Raw genomic sequence first — 15,966 nt, forward strand, 5'->3', positions numbered from 1 at the left:
CCCCCTATGAAAATTGGGAAGTGCGGGGCTGTTTTAGGGTGAGGTAAAAGGAGAATATATATATATACAGATCTTATCCAGAGCGAGGCATCGCTTTGAAATTTCAGAGCGAGGTTAGGGTTTAGGGTCACTTTTCGGTCGCATATCCACATCTCAACCGTTCAGTTTGTAGGTACTAATGTATAGATCATCTCTGCAAAATTTCAACGAAATTGATGGTCTTTAAGGTATCTAACTCGCTTAAACCAATGGACGAACTGAATCTGTCCAACCTGAACCGTACTAAATTTAAGGGAGTTATCAATGCCTTAACGACCATCAATTTGGCTGAAATTTTGCAGCGATGATCTATACATTAGTACCTAGAAACTGAACGGTTGAGATGTGGATATGCGACCGAAAAGTGACCTTAAATCCTAACCTCGCTCTGAAATTTCAAAGCGATGCCTCGCTCTGGATAGGATCTGTATATATATATATATATATATATATATATATATATATATGGGGGCGGATTAATGGCATACTAAATTATAGTTAAGATTATACTTCAATTTTAGTTCATTGAATTAGTACGAAATTAAGGGCTGAGATTAAATCTTATATTTTTCTCTTGCATCTTTAATTACAGTTAATATATATATATATATATATATATATATATGGGGGCAGATCAATGGCATACTAAATTATAGTTAAGATTATACTTCAATTTTAGTTCATTGAATTAGTACGAAATTACGGGCTGAGATTAAATCTTATATTTTTCTCTTGCATCTTTAATTACAGTTAATTAATTAATTTTAAATTCTAGAAACTTAAATGAAAAATGAAAAAAAAACTGTTTCCCGGTTGCCAGAGAGAGAGTAATCGCCAATCCTTCACCCAACAGTCCCACCCACCAAGCTGTTCTCTTCGCCACCTCCGCCATCATTGGCGTCCTCACCACCTTAACGACTACGTCTCCGTCTTCACTTCGACTTTAATCAGCGCGCCCCTTGTTCGCCTTCATACTTATGATGCAAAAGTTTACGTTATATTCTAGGATTGAATTTGCCAAACATCTAGCATATGGTAGGTTTTGTTGATGGTTGCAGGCCGGTTTTGTATGCGTTTGTGTTGCATATAAGCAAAGCATCAAATATGCTCTAGTTTTGGGGTTTTAATTAGATGGTTTGGTGATAATTATTTAGTTTAGATATGTATGATAATGGCCTGGGCTTTCTTCAATCCCTTTTGATTTTCCATCAAGGGATGAAGAAGACGTAATAGGAGGCATCTTCATCTATGATCTACCTTAATCCTTTTTGAATCCTCAGGGCAGCTATGGCTTTGTTTTCAATTTACTTTTTTTATTTAATTAAAAATCAGTCAATTAATTTAATTAAATTAAACATGAAAACAAAGAAATAAAGTGTTTAATCTCAGCCCTTAATTACATAAGAATCTAATGGACTAAAATTGAAGTATAATCTTAACTATAATTTAAGATGCTACCGATCCGTCCCCATATGTATTCTGTGACTGTGAGAGAGAGAGATAGAATGGGTGACTATTTCGTGTGGAGGAGGAAAAGGTGAATGGGATAGTGGGATTGTCCCATTGGATAATGGGACACGTGATTGGATAGGTGGCTTTCGATCAAAATGCTCAATTGATTAATCAATCCATGCTTATCGGTTAATTAAGTCATTCTAATTTCGTCATTTTGTCGAAAATTACGAATTGCTCTCATTTTGCGTCATTTTTTTTTCCGAAATCGACAACTCTACATATTTTCTACAAAATAGATAAAAAATTGATTAATTATATTATAATTGACTTGGGAATCCACTTACTTCTAGTGTTTTACAATTACATGCATAAAAATGCGTGTAATCAATAAACTACCAATAATTATCTCAATTTCTTCAATTCATCAAACCGCCACCATGTGATAGGTCGATATATATACTAATATTGGGTACAAACAGGTCTTATAATTCTCTGTTTTGTTCATTTGCTCCTTTGGACCCAAAAACCTTGGTTAGTCAAATCAGTTTACTTCAATTCCCTTGAAAAATCATGCACGTTTTGCATACTATTACAAATGATTGTCTGCCTTAGATAGTTTATACAAGAGTAGTTGCTTGGATTTCTTGAATTGTAATAGCAACCTCAGTGGCTGCCACCATCGAGTCTTGATCAGTTGATGGTATTTCTTGATCTTCAAAAGATACGGAATGTATCTGTGTCTGCTTTGAATTGTAGTCGACTACTTCGAAGGTGTTACTTACTGGGGCTTGAACTGAATCTCGTAGTCGACTTGTTTTAAAAGTATGAGAGTCAAGGTCCTTTCGATTGAAGATTTCGAACATGATCTGCAACCTTCTCCATCTAGAGGCACCCGAGTCAGAGGGAATCATATTTCTATACTCGTAAAGAAAGCAAACTATAAAGATGATGAGTGCGAGTATGGAAGCCAGCCCCGCAATCAAGAATAAACCCCAAAAACTGGCAAGCCCAAGACTGTTGCTGGAAACTGGTTGGTTACTAGAGTCTTGACAATTGCTTTCTTGTTTATTGAACCATTTGTTTTCAATGTTCAATATCTTCTCTCCTTCGGTCACGTTTAGCACTGCTTGTGATACGTCAGGTACAAGAGGGGAACGTTTTGGGAACACCTATACAAAAACGCGCCAACAAATATATTAAAAAAACAAGATAAAAAAGAAGTTTTTTGTTTTTTAATTCCTTAGATATAAGGAGCTCGAGAAAATGAGAGATCTTACAAAGCCAAACCCAACAGTTTTGAAGATAGGTCCAACCATGGTAAATTTCAAACAATATTTGGCTACAAGAAGCTTCGTGTATGGGGTTTCGTCAACAAAAGCAGAAATACCACCATTTGGGCTCCCTTTTGAAAGAGCTTCCTGAATTTCTTCAACAGTTGTAAACCCTCTGAGCTTGGAATCGTCAAAACCTACTTGTTTCAATAGATCATAAGTATAAGCAGTGCTCCTATATCCCACGTTTTCTCCCTTCCTTAAAAGATCTTTTATATCGGTAACAGTTGGTTGAAGTTGTTGGACTGTTAATAGTGAAGCTAGACTAGCCGTGTAACTTTGTGTCAGTATTAACAAAACAAATACCCATATAATCATCACAAATCTTCCCAAGTTGCTGACCACTCTCTCTCCTGTACATTGAACAAGTAAATTGTCAATTACAAGTATTACAAAATACAAATGAGTAACATATAGACTCGCAAACTTTTAGTATGTAATTTAAAATTAGAGAGAATGATGAAGAATTACTTTGTGAAAACACCATGGTTGAGAAGGAGAACCAGACGCTAGTGCCAATTTGATGTGAGGGAGGGCCACGAAAATCTTCATTGATTCGATGTTCAAGAACCCAAACCACGAAACCGATTAAAACAAAGAAACATGATGTTGTTAGCCAAAGATCCCATGTCAAAGGCTTCAAGAATACCCATGCATTGTTGGTCCGGGTGTCGAAGATTGGCACAACCATTACTATGCCTGATTCTGTGTATGGCATTGTAAAGTCCACGTATAATGATCTGTTTGCTCTGATTGTTACATCTCCCACCACGGCATCATAGTTCTGTGTAATGAACATGTATGCATATATAATTGTACATAAAATTATTAGGAGTTTTTTTTGTACTTTTTTACTAGACAATTAATTTAGAAACGAGTATTGCATACTTCACAAAATTAATTTGTTGGCAAATTTTATTTCTTCATTTATTCAAATTAATAGTTTATTTCAAACTTGATTCATTACTAATAAATAGGGGAATTACACGTGGCATTATCATGTGGTGGTCCAAGCCAATAACATCACTTCAATTTGGTGGAGACCATGTAGGGGTAAAACAATTAAATTGAAAGACCAATAAGAAACAAACACAAATCGTATGAGCCAATAACATTAATCCGGACCATCACGTGTACTATGGTCCGGGACCACCTAATAATTTATCATATATACATATATGTCCACACCATTTGGTAGTACCTTTAGACAAATGTTCATTTATAAATATATGATCACTATAGCCGATTATAGAGAGAAGAAATTTACCCAAGATATACTTGATAGCACAAATCGTTGTAAGTTGCGGCAATGGAGCCAGTAGGATTTTCAAAGGGAATGAACTCATACGGAAGAGAATATGGCAATACCTCTATTGCAGCCTTAAAGACGTCAATAGAAAACCCTGTGACTTCAGTTGTATGTGTGCTTGGATCTTTTGTGACCTTAACAAACTCAGGAACACCGACATTAACAGGAACTCCTATTCTCAACTTTCTGCCATTTGTTGGGATCTCCCATCCCTTGGGAAAAGAGAGAGAATCTCCAGGCCATATAACACTAGCTTTAAGGTTGGACTTCGAATTAGTTGAAAGTATGCTTGTGTTTGCCGAATTCAATTTGTTCACGAGTCCATTTTGTGGTGTCCAAAATCCAATATCTCTTGCTCCATCCTCGTTTATATTCACTATGCGAAAGGTTGATGACTGAAGTTGACCATCAACAATGTAGAAATTTCCAGCTATGCCTTCAAATCTAGTCATCGAAAGGGCTCGGCAGAGGTCCGTACCATACTTGGAAATCTCAATGTTCTCAAGATCTGTCAAATTGAAGGAGGATTTTTTCGTTCGGAATAAGTCGACAGTACTTGTGATCCCCACTTCTTCGACTGCCATGGCTAGTGCGAAAGCTGCATCATATGCCCATAGTGCTAAGATATCCAATTCAGCATCAATGAGAGTTGGATGGTCTTTCAGGAATTGTTGCTTCCACCGGAAGTTGAATTCTTCAAGCTCCATTGTCTGAGCAAAGTATGTTTGCACACCTAGTGCACCTTGCATGGAATTTATGACTGTAGAATTCATCGATGTTAACCGATTGGCTAACCCATTAGTCATGATCCAGACATATCCTTGACTCATCATTCCAATCTCTTTTGCCTTGGCAAAGAGCCTAGAACCGAGATTCGGATTCATATGCACAATAAAGACTCTAGTTTGCATGGTCATTAACTTGTATAGTTCTTGAAGAATTTGATCATCGGTGGCTAATGGGGAAATTGCACTTCGATAGGTGACACCAACATCAACCTCTTGCAATGCATCAGTTAGAAAAGGTATGACTCCTTCTCCGTATTCTGTGTCTACATATATGGCTACAACTTGTCTCCATCCAAAATTGTGAACGATAGCACTTATGGCATTCACCTGGGATGAGTCAATCTGTGTAATTTGGAAAAAGTAGGAGCTGCGGAGTGAAGTAAGAGATGGGCTTGATGCAGAAAATGAAATAATTGGCACTTGAGCTTGGTCGCCCAGATTAATAACAAAGCTCGCATCCATCGATGTCACGGGTCCTAAAATGGCTTCCACTTGTGTATTCATTATCAAATCTAGAGCTGCATCACAATGTAAGAGAGGAAATCATTATAGCAAAGACATTATAATCTATGGAAATTAAAAAGAGATTGACATGTTCGTCTATAGTATATTAATATATCCATACATCTAGTAGTTTAGTTCGATACAGAGATACAGTGGTTCGAGACTAGTCTACTACTAATACAAGGAATCAATCTACTTGGCTTAGTGTACCGTTAGAATTTTCTCAATATGGGATCCTAACTTAAATTAAGTTCTTCACACCAAGAGATATTAATACAATCAGTAGCTGAAATATGAAATTCAGGTCACTTAGAAGATAGAGCTAAGTAGAATGAACCTGCATCAGCTGCCCGTACAACGTTGTTCTCGGAGTCCCTAATGTTCAAGACCAGCCTTGTTTTGTAGTGAGCATGCGATCCATAGAAGTCTGAGAGCGCCAGTTTGATGCAACTCAACCAAATCTTCCCATAGTCCTGATTTATATCAAGAACAACACCCACATTCACTGGTATTGTAGTAGTGGTTTTGTTTTGTGCCATGGCCAAGCAAATCCATGAAGAAAGAAACAGAAAAAAGACAGAAAGAACAAGATTGCGGGGTTTCTTGAGCATATTTGAATCCTAATTGGAAAGCTAGATGGTTAAACTTTTTGAATCACCTACACTGATGATTCATATTAGTTAGTAATTAATATATATTGGCCGGCTTGGTGGTGGTGGAATAGTCTGAAAATTCTGACATGGTAAACAATCTATCACATACGGTACTATCAGAATATATAATATTTTATAGTGGAATGATCAATGTTGTGATAATTATAAAAGACCTAAACAATCACAATCAAAAGAAATTGACTTTGCAGAGATCTGGAATCTATTGCAAGCAAAAAACAGGTCGTAAGGATGCAAATTCATACTCTATCGTACAAGACAAACTAGGGTTCTAATTTTCATTTTTTTATTGGACCAATAACGAGGGTTCTAATTAAGCTTCAGTAATCATCACAAGGATATACCAAAAAACAAACCTTTTAAAAAGAGTAGGAATTAAATTGATTCAGAAAATAAATAAAACTAATTAAGGTGCTGATCAGGTCAACGAGAATTCAAGTCTTAAGGCGGCAAAAACGAATATTGACCGGAGGCAATCTTGACTTCAAGTCTTACCAAAATGTCCCATCATTTATATATGCACGTGACAATTGATGAATGCTATAAAGTTGAGTCTTGCGGATTGATGAAGGCTGACTGAAAGGGTAATGAATTTCTGGTTTAGTACAGTAGCATAATTTTCACCCTCTCACCACTTCAGCTAAATAAAGCGCATGATTTTAAATATGAGAAAATTTTTCAAACAATACACTAACTAAATGTCACTAATAATTTCTATAAATAAAGTTCTAAGCCGAGCATTTTGGCATACGAAATTTGAAGACCGACCTACTATCTAGACACGACGTCAATAATGCCGTTAGTTTCAGTGTTATCTGACCTAATTTGAGGGGTAATTTGGTCTCTCAAGTTTTTACTCTGAGCAGCTGGCTTTCTCTCTCTTACCTGGGCACCCAACCGTCTCTCTCTCTCTCTCTCTCACTATGGCCACACATCTCTCTTCCCCCCTCCCAATCCCGATCAGCTCTGCAATTCCAACCATTACCATCAATCCACACCCTTCAATTCTCAAGTTTCTCCCCCAAAGCCATCTAATCCCAATCCCGGTGTTCAATAACATTTTGTACCAAACCAAAGTAGCACAAGCTAACAACAGGGTCTCTCATCTCATCAATCTCTCTCTCTCTCTCTCTCTCTCTCTCTCTCTCTCTCCTCCTCCTCCTCCTCCTCCTCCTCCTCCTCCTCCTCCTCCTCCTGCTTCTTCCTCTTATTTTCTCCTCACTCATTTCTCTCTGTAATTTCAGACCCTCATCAATGGAAACCTCTCCCAGAAGATAGACCAACCCAAACTCTCTCCCATCTCCAAACAGCCACACCTACAACAACAGCACAAGCAGCACCAACAACAACAACAATGGACTCCAAGCTCCCCAACAACCCTAACCGCCTAGCCCCCGAAACCCATGACCAGATCCGACTCCGCTAACCCTTACTCAACCACCTTCGTCCAGGCCGACACCTCATCTTTCAAACAAGTCTTCCAAATGCTAACCGGATCCTCGGAAACAACTAATAAGCTGGTGTTTTTGAAACACAATGTCAGACGCAACATCCCGCCGATCAAGTCAACCCCGAAGAAGCAGCAACAACAATAGAACTCCAGTTTCAAGCTATATGAGCGCCGCAACAACGCCCTAAAGAATCTCCGACTAAACCCTCTAATCCCAATCCCGGTGTTCAATTCCAGGAACAACAACAACAACAACAGCAACAAGACCAACTCTGGGTTCTCGCAGTGAAACCCTGAGATTTTTTAGCTGAGCATTCTTAATTTCCTGACGCTGGTGCTCAGCCCCATCATGCCGCTCATACCCGATCCTTTTGACCGAAGAGAAAGAGATCAAAGAAAAAGAGTTCTACTTGCACCCGTCTGATAGGAGCACAATGTGCGACGATATTAATGAGTATGTGCTCCATTTTAGCCTTGTTTCTCCCTTAAGTTTCGTGTTTTGAGTCATCGAGTCATTTTAAGAGTCTTGTGGAGTGTTTGGCGTGAAATAGGCAGAAAACGCAAAATTCATGAAGAATCCTAGCGGGATCAGGATTCCTCACCGTCATGCTAATCTGTGGGCCTTAAGAGAGAATTTATGGGTGTATTTTTCTGAAATTAAATTGTTTTAGTTTCTTTTATTTTCTCTAAAAGAATTTAATTTTGTGCCCTTTATTAAATCAGGTTGACCAAGCAATGAAGAAGGGAAATAAAGGAGAAAGACGTTTTCAGTTGGGGAATAAAGGAGAAAGACGTTTTCAGTTGAGGAATAAAAGAAAATGATGTTTCAACTGAAAAATAAATAAAGGAGAAAAGACGTTCAGCTGGAAGATAAATAAGAGAAAGACGTTTTCAGTTGAGGAATAAAAGAGAAAGATGTTTCAGCTAGAAAATAAAAGAGAAAGACGTTTCAGCTTGGAAATTAAAAGAATTGCCCCATTATGAGAGGAGTTAAGGCCATAAAGGAGACGTTTCAGTTGGAAAAGCCAACCAATGCTCCCCTATAAATAGACAACGTCCAGAACATAATTGGCATCTCTTCCCAGCCAAGATCACTTCCCAGCCAAGATAATTCATTGCCTATCACTTTCTGGCAAAAAAAAAACCATTCCAAGACTGCCCAATTCACTCCTTAAACTTCCGTCACCTACAAGACCGTGACCACCATCCATCAATCAATCTACAAAGCTCTTAGGCGCTGAGTCAAGGACGCTCCACCACCATCGCAGAGACGAGTTCATCACCGTATTGCTAAGCCGCTGAGGAAAGCTTCAAAGTGTAACTATGACTCTACTTACAATTTTTATTTCGGTTTTGTGTGTTTCAATTTGCGAGTTGTGTAATTGGAGACAAGGATTTTTCAGAATATTTTTATTAATATTTTTGAGATTTTCAGTTTATTATTGAGTTAATTTCGAGAATTCTTTTATGATGCATGTTACAATCTTGTGCCCTTTTACGTGTTTAGGTAATTTTCAGAGTTAGGTTCATAGGTTTGCATGCTAGAATCACGCTGAGTGTTCTTGTGTGTTTGCTTAATTTGCCAAGAATAATTGTTATTTGTTAAGACGCTGAGTTAAACAAGTAGTAATTAGTTCTAACGGGTGGTAAAAATCATGCTTGAATGATTAAACGATTCTAGAAATTACGTGTTAAATTCTATGTGTAATGGTTAATTTGCACGTGTGAGTTGATTCGAGGGTTAGATAATACTACTAGTTAAGAGAATTACGCTGAGTGTTTTCGAAAATTAGTAGTATTAGGCTTGGTAAGGACATTTCCGATCCATGCCTACATTAGAATGAATCAGATAAATGGATTGATCCGCTGAGGCTTTTCATTTGAGCTCTTATCTAGGCATTAAAGATGGGCACATTTTTGTAGCATGTTGAAATGAATTTTCTGTTTTTACACTTAGTAATTTCCGAGTGGTATTGGTCTAGGTTAGGGAAGTCGATCATTGTATATAGTTTTATTTGTTTTGTTTTTATTTTAAGTAGATTAGGAACCAAATTTCAAAACCCCCCATTTTATTCTTTTATTTGTTAATTGACCTTTTTGTGTAGGTGTACCCTACAATCCCCGGACTGAACGATCCCTGCTTATCCTATACTAACAACTACATTTTGCAGGGTTAAATTGTGAGGCTATTTCAGCCGCATCAATTGCCGAGGGAATCAGAGTCCCGACTGTTGCTCTTGTTCCCAATGACGTCACCTAGAGCTTCAATTCATCTTCTTCTTGAATTACAAATGTTAGTATGCAAATCAGAGAGAGTGAGAGAGAGAAAATAAGAAACGTAAGGAAGTGTGAATTCCTGTCGCGGCCATGGAGGGAGAGAAAGAGAGAGAGTCAAAGTCAGAGGGAGGTCAAAGTACTAAATTACCCTCTGAAAAATGTGTAATGACATAAGAGTAGACGACATCAATGACGTCCTGTCTATGTAGTGGGTCGGACTTCAGATTTTGTATACCAAAATGTGCAGTTTAGAACTTTATGTATAGAAATTACTAATGGCCTTTAAGTTGGTACACTATTTGCAAAATTTTTCCTTTAAATATTTTTGGTTCAATGGGTTTTCTAGTTCTTAAGCCTTTTTATAACCATTTATATTTTTTAGTTTTAAAATAGTGGCAAAGTATGCTACAACTCTAAAGTGGGACCTGATTTGGATAAATCTCTCTCCAATAGGTGTTTTTCACAAGCTGATGATCGAAGGCTGGACCTCTTTAAGTATTCAGCTGTAATAAACCCAACTTGTAGACCTAACCAGGTTTCCACTAGACCAAACCCATTGAGTTATCAACATTAATCTTTAAATACTTGTGAAACACAAATATGATGCTATGTTCAACTTGATACAATGGGGTCAAAAGACAAGAAAAGTTAAAATAAAAAATAAACAACTGAAAATACCAGCAAAGCATAGACAGTGAAATAAGAAACAGGCTGATGGCCACCTAGCTAAGAAATTATTGTGAGTTAAGTTTCATTAAATGTGGAGAAGGCTGCCAACACATCACCAGAAGCATATCGGCTTTTTGCAGCAGGCGGGTGCGAATTGAATTGCGAGCTTGTATTGGCACTTTTTTTTTTTTTTGAATAGAAGTTGATTGTTATTCAATAACCAACAGCCAATAGGCCATAGCTTACAAAGCTTACACAAGAATTTCAGCAAGAAAATCCGGAAAAACCTATCCAAGCTAAAGCAAACTAATTAAAATCATTGGGAAGCTCACATTTAAGCAAGCCTATCCAAGAATGACCAAGGTTCGCCTCCTACGGAAAGACATCATTCAACTAGCCATCACTTGCCAATCACGCAATTATGGTACAAGCAATAGACTAGAAACGTCATAGAAACTTAATCACACTCACACAGGCTGAAACCCCATCTAGAACAACTAAACAATAAACAGCTCCTTCCCTATCAAGTTGGAGCTTATATCCGAACCTGCATTATGACCTTCAATTTCTTTTACCAACGTATACTTGCGAGGACGACCCCTTTTCTTTGGAGTTGGCCCCAAAGAAACCCGAACCTCCACCAATTCACCTAGCTGAAACTCCCGGGGTATAATAGCTAAACTTGGCTTGAACTGCTTTCTCTTCACAGCCAAGGCCGCCTTTGAATGTCTCTAAGCAGAAATAGGCCCCAGGTCTGCACCAGCATAATTGAGGCCCAACCCACCAATCTGCAGCTCTGGCCCAGTCAACCCATCCACCCCAGCAGTCAACCCTAATTTTGAATTAGGGTTTCCCGCCGAGATTTCAGGAATTACCCGAGTTGCACTTGCAGCAGCCGCCGATCCCAAGCCCGCCACCACTTTTTCCGCCCCTTCCAGCACCGCCAACCCCTTCGACGCCTCATGGGACGTCCCCAAATAACCAAATGCAGCCACAGAAGTCCGCGAACACTGCATCGATCTCAACCCACGATCTGCACCTTCACAGTCCGACATTGCCAGCGGCAATGCCTCCATCTCCAACCTTATATCACACACACCTCCGCCATGTCCAAAGAAACCACACGCAGCACAGAGCCCTTGGCACTTCTCGTACTGGAGCTCAACCAACACCGACACGGCTGTTGAAAACCCAAACACCCGTTTTGCCCAGATCCTCCGACGAATATCATGCAACACACGGACCCTCTGAACCGGGTCCTTCCTCTGCACCGCCCCCTGATCAACCCGAACAAAGTTCCCCAACGCCCGTCCGATCAGAGTTAAAGCTTTCTCATTGCGCATAGCGATGCGTAAACCCTTCACCGCCACCCATACCTCAAGGAGATGCAACGGAGCGGCCTTGAGATCAGAAACGCCATCATAGTCGGCCAGCAACAACATGGAATTGTTATAGAACCATGGACCCCCTGAAAGAATCATATCATTGACAGCTCTGTCTTTGAATTGAAAGACGAAGATGTCGTCCTCCTCTTCTTGGATCAAAACTCTCTCCCTTAGTCCCCACACATTTGAGATCGCCGCCGAGAATGATGCATCGTATCTTCTCTGCCACAAAGGTAGAAAAACGAATCATGCATCGTATCTTCTCTGCCAACAAGGCTCACAAAAGCCTCTTCAAAAGGTGCAGAAGGAGCCACCGTCTCCTCCGCCATCACAAACTCGATCAATCCGGATGGCTAGGGCAAAGCAACCCTAGCAGAGCCAAAAGTTGACTTTTTAGGTTTTTTTTTGGTATTGGCTCCTTGTTTAAGCACAATTGAAAATTAAGTTTCCTTGCATTTATGTTTGATTAGGCTTGTCTATCTGACTAGATGTACGTAGTTCCATTTTCAGCCCTTTGGGCTTGCCCTGGGGTGACTTAAATGATCGTCCACTAATAAATAAATAAATAACGTGGAGAAGGCCGAGGTGGTTTTGATACACCACTTCCAGGTTGCCCACTTAGTGTGCAACTCTAAATGAAATGGTGATTTACCTTAGGGCTCATTTGGTTCATGGAAGGGAAATCAATTCCTTTGTCTTTCTCATGGGGATGGGAAATTAAAATTCTTGTCAGGTTTCCTTTTTGGTGTTTGTTAATGGGAAAACATCCAAGAAAGACTATTTGATTTCCCTTCTAGTGTTTGGTTGGTTTAGGAAAGGAAAGAAAAAATATATAATGTTTCAACAATACTCTTGTATTTTAAAATTTATCATCATGGGTGAAATTGACAATAACACGTACATTTGAGCATGGATATTGTAGTCCTAAATTTTTGTAATAAATATTGGGAAAGAAGAAGGGAAAATCAATCACATGGGTTTTAAAAGGAACCATCTTCCACCCTACTTTCCCCTTTGTCAGGAAAATAGTTCCAAAGTTTGTGCCTACCAAACAAAGGAAAAGAAGGATTATCCTTTCCTGATTCCTCAAATCCGTGAACCAAACATGGCCTTATAGCAAACTAGTTTCTTAACATTGTAAAAGTCGGTGAGCTGTGACCTGTTAGTAAGTTATAATAACACATGAGTGTTTTTAATTTTTTAAATCAAATAAACAACTCATAGAGGACAATATATTAGTCTATTGTGAGTCAAACCTACGACCTCAAATAAACAACTCATAAGGAACCGCATGTGAATTTTCAATCTTGGAGCTCTTTGAACTGGTATGTGAGGAGAAAAGGTTTGGGTATTTCTCAGAAAGTCTATAGCTTTTGTTGTTTTTAATTTATCACTGATTAGAAAATTTGAGTTTTTTCTTTGGAGACTAGAACAGCCATATCAGCAATTGTTCTAGACCCTAAATTCTGATAAGGTGGTGTACATACAAAATTGTTGAATTGCAACCAAGTGAAAAAATTAGAGCAGTGTACGAATGTGTACAGAAAAAGTGTGCCAAACTTCCAGCCAAAACACCTTGGCTATTCTAGACTGGAACATTGATATCAACAACCATTCCAGACCCTAAATTATGATAAAGTGTTTTACATAGAAAGTTGTTCAACTTTGTTCCCTGAATCACGAAAAGTTGTTCACCATACACATGCGACTTTTGAACTTGCTATGAATGTTGGTTTTTGTTTGCCTAGGATGGTATTAAGTTGTTTACACTTACACAATTACGTATTATTAACCGAAACAACTTTCCAGGTTATATAAACCTCACACAGCCACATTTAGAGTGCCAAATACTATCCATACTCAAATCATGTATGTGCATTGCATATAGAACACCCTACTTATTATAATGCTCCAATATTGGTTAATGAATTATCTAACAAATATTGGGAGCTTATTGATAGATTTGAATTAGAAGGAAGTGGTGGTTTGAAGAAAGGACGTAACTTGGTAACTAGCGGCAGCTAACATCGGCTTATGATCATCCAACGTTGCAAACTGTAGCTGAATGCTCTGCTGTTGATTTTGCTCTTTGTTTTTTTTTTTTTTTTTTGGGTGAAGCTATTTCCACCCTCCCATTTTTTTTGTTCACCCTACTTGCTCATTACACCCTACAATTTAATTTCAATTATTAAATTTACTTATGTAACCCATTTCTATTTTCAAGAATATCCTTATATGACATATCCAATAAAAAAAGATTTTTTTTTAATGAAAATCTCACATTTAATATATACCAATAAAAAAACTATAATATATTAAAGTTTCCTAAAAAAATAATCTAATTTAATTCCTTTTTTTTTTAATTTTTTCTGTCTGCTTTAATGTTCATCTATTTCAATCTATGTCAAAATCATAGTTAGTTAACAACTATGAGCAATGAAGAAGATATTGAGATTTTTCTTGCGTGTTTTAAATTTTTACTTTAAGTACTGTTCACAAATGATATTGCAAAGATTTTGATGTAGTTAACATTAATAATTTTGTGAATTAAATAACGAATTCATGATGAAGAGGTAACAGAAAGACAAATTTTTTTTTAATAAATGCAAATTTGGGTGGAGAAGATGAAGATTAATATTATCCAATGAGAAATTAAGTAATCTTTCTATTTAATTTATTGGTTTTTTATTTATTTTTCCTTACAAATTTGGATTTTAGAAAATTAATGTACTTAGTAGTCATTTTACACTTGGGTAATATAGTCTTTCAATAATTCAAATGTTTGTAGGGTGAACTAAGAAAATGGTAGGGTGGCAATAGACGCACCCTTTTTTTTTTTCCTTCTTTTTTTCTTTGCTTAAGGTTGTTGGTAATGGAAACTGTATTAGTAAATTGCTTAGTTAAGGTTTTGGGTAGAAGTTTACTTTTTATTTATTTGTCTGTCTTTTGTAGATAGCTCAATTTTATATTTAGGCTATTGGCAGGGAGATCGATGTACATATGAACATAGTTAGTTAATACGCGTATAAAACTTCAATACGCGTATAATTGAAAAAAAACTTCAGTACGGCGTATTGAAATTGTAGACTCGATTTTTTTCGCGTATTATTGAGTTCGACCTTTTAAAACACGTTTTATACACGTATCCATTTTATACGGAGTAAGGCCCCGTTTGGGATTGCTTCGCTTTTAAAAAAAATCAGCTTTTGTTCAAAATTTTAGATTTTGTTGTGTTTGGTAAATAAATAAATAACAGCTTTAATTGAAAGTTATAGGTCACTAGCAGCAGATTTTAGAAGCAGTCTAGAGGTTGCTTTTAGAAGCTGCTGTGGATCAAAACACACTCTGCAGTTGTTTTATGTACTAACAGTACTTTTAAAAATATTATTTACCAAACACGAAACTGATTTAATTCACAGCTGATTATTCTCACAACACAGCAGCAGTAGTTTTTTTTTTAAAAGTCGCAGCCATCCCAAACTAGCCCTTATTTGAAAAAAATTAAAGCGCTAGTTAATTAAAACACGAATAAAACTTCAGTATGCGTATAATTGAAGAAAAACTGCTGTATATCGTTTTGTAATTGAAGTGCCTGATTATATTTTACTTGGGTGCCATATCCTTGTTTTCATGTTTTATCACATATCATAAATCATATAAAATAAAAGCAAGAGTTTAGAGTAGATTATTAGTTATTTTCTTACAAAAATAGTGTTTTATATATCTGTATTTTTGAACCCGTTTTTTCTACTACTTGCCTAATTATACATGTATAATTCAAACTTATAAATTTGCCGTAGCGCATTTTTTTTACCGAATATTTGACCGTATCGTTAGACTAGGTAAACCAAATAATACACGTACGTTTCTTTGCCGAATTATACGCGTCCTCTTTTTTATTAACTAGGCATATGAACATAATTCTTTGTGTTTGCTAATCTTTCTTTATCTTACTTAAGAAAAATACGGATGGGTCAAGATTTGTTCCTCTTATCTCCCTGACCTTCTCTGCTTTTGATTGATATGAAAAAAGAATTGTTTTCCTTTACTCTAAAAAAATCTGAGGAAAAAAAAAAAAAAAAGAACCT

The 15,966-nt window shown here is 37.2% G+C and overlaps 1 protein-coding gene and 1 pseudogene across 1 annotated transcript; one reads left to right on the forward strand and one right to left on the reverse strand.

Annotated features, from left to right (window-relative positions):
- Positions 1–1,875: 1,875 nt before the first annotated feature.
- On the reverse strand, positions 1,876–6,117 carry LOC112174413 (glutamate receptor 2.8). Its single transcript, XM_040509444.1, has 5 exons — positions 5,764–6,117; positions 4,194–5,440; positions 3,297–3,609; positions 2,772–3,178; positions 1,876–2,663 (listed from the first exon to the last, which is right to left on the reverse strand). Exons 1-5 carry the CDS (start codon positions 6,035–6,037, stop codon positions 2,112–2,114), a joined length of 2,793 nt encoding a protein of 930 aa, XP_040365378.1. The 5' UTR covers positions 6,038–6,117; the 3' UTR covers positions 1,876–2,111.
- A 1,383-nt stretch (positions 6,118–7,500) lies between these two features.
- Positions 7,501–10,333, forward strand: LOC112171147 (annotated as a pseudogene).
- The last annotated feature ends 5,633 nt before the right edge of the window (positions 10,334–15,966 follow it).

This window comes from Rosa chinensis, chromosome 6 (genome assembly GCF_002994745.2).
Source record: "Rosa chinensis cultivar Old Blush chromosome 6, RchiOBHm-V2, whole genome shotgun sequence".
Taxonomy (NCBI): Eukaryota; Viridiplantae; Streptophyta; class Magnoliopsida; order Rosales; family Rosaceae; genus Rosa; species Rosa chinensis.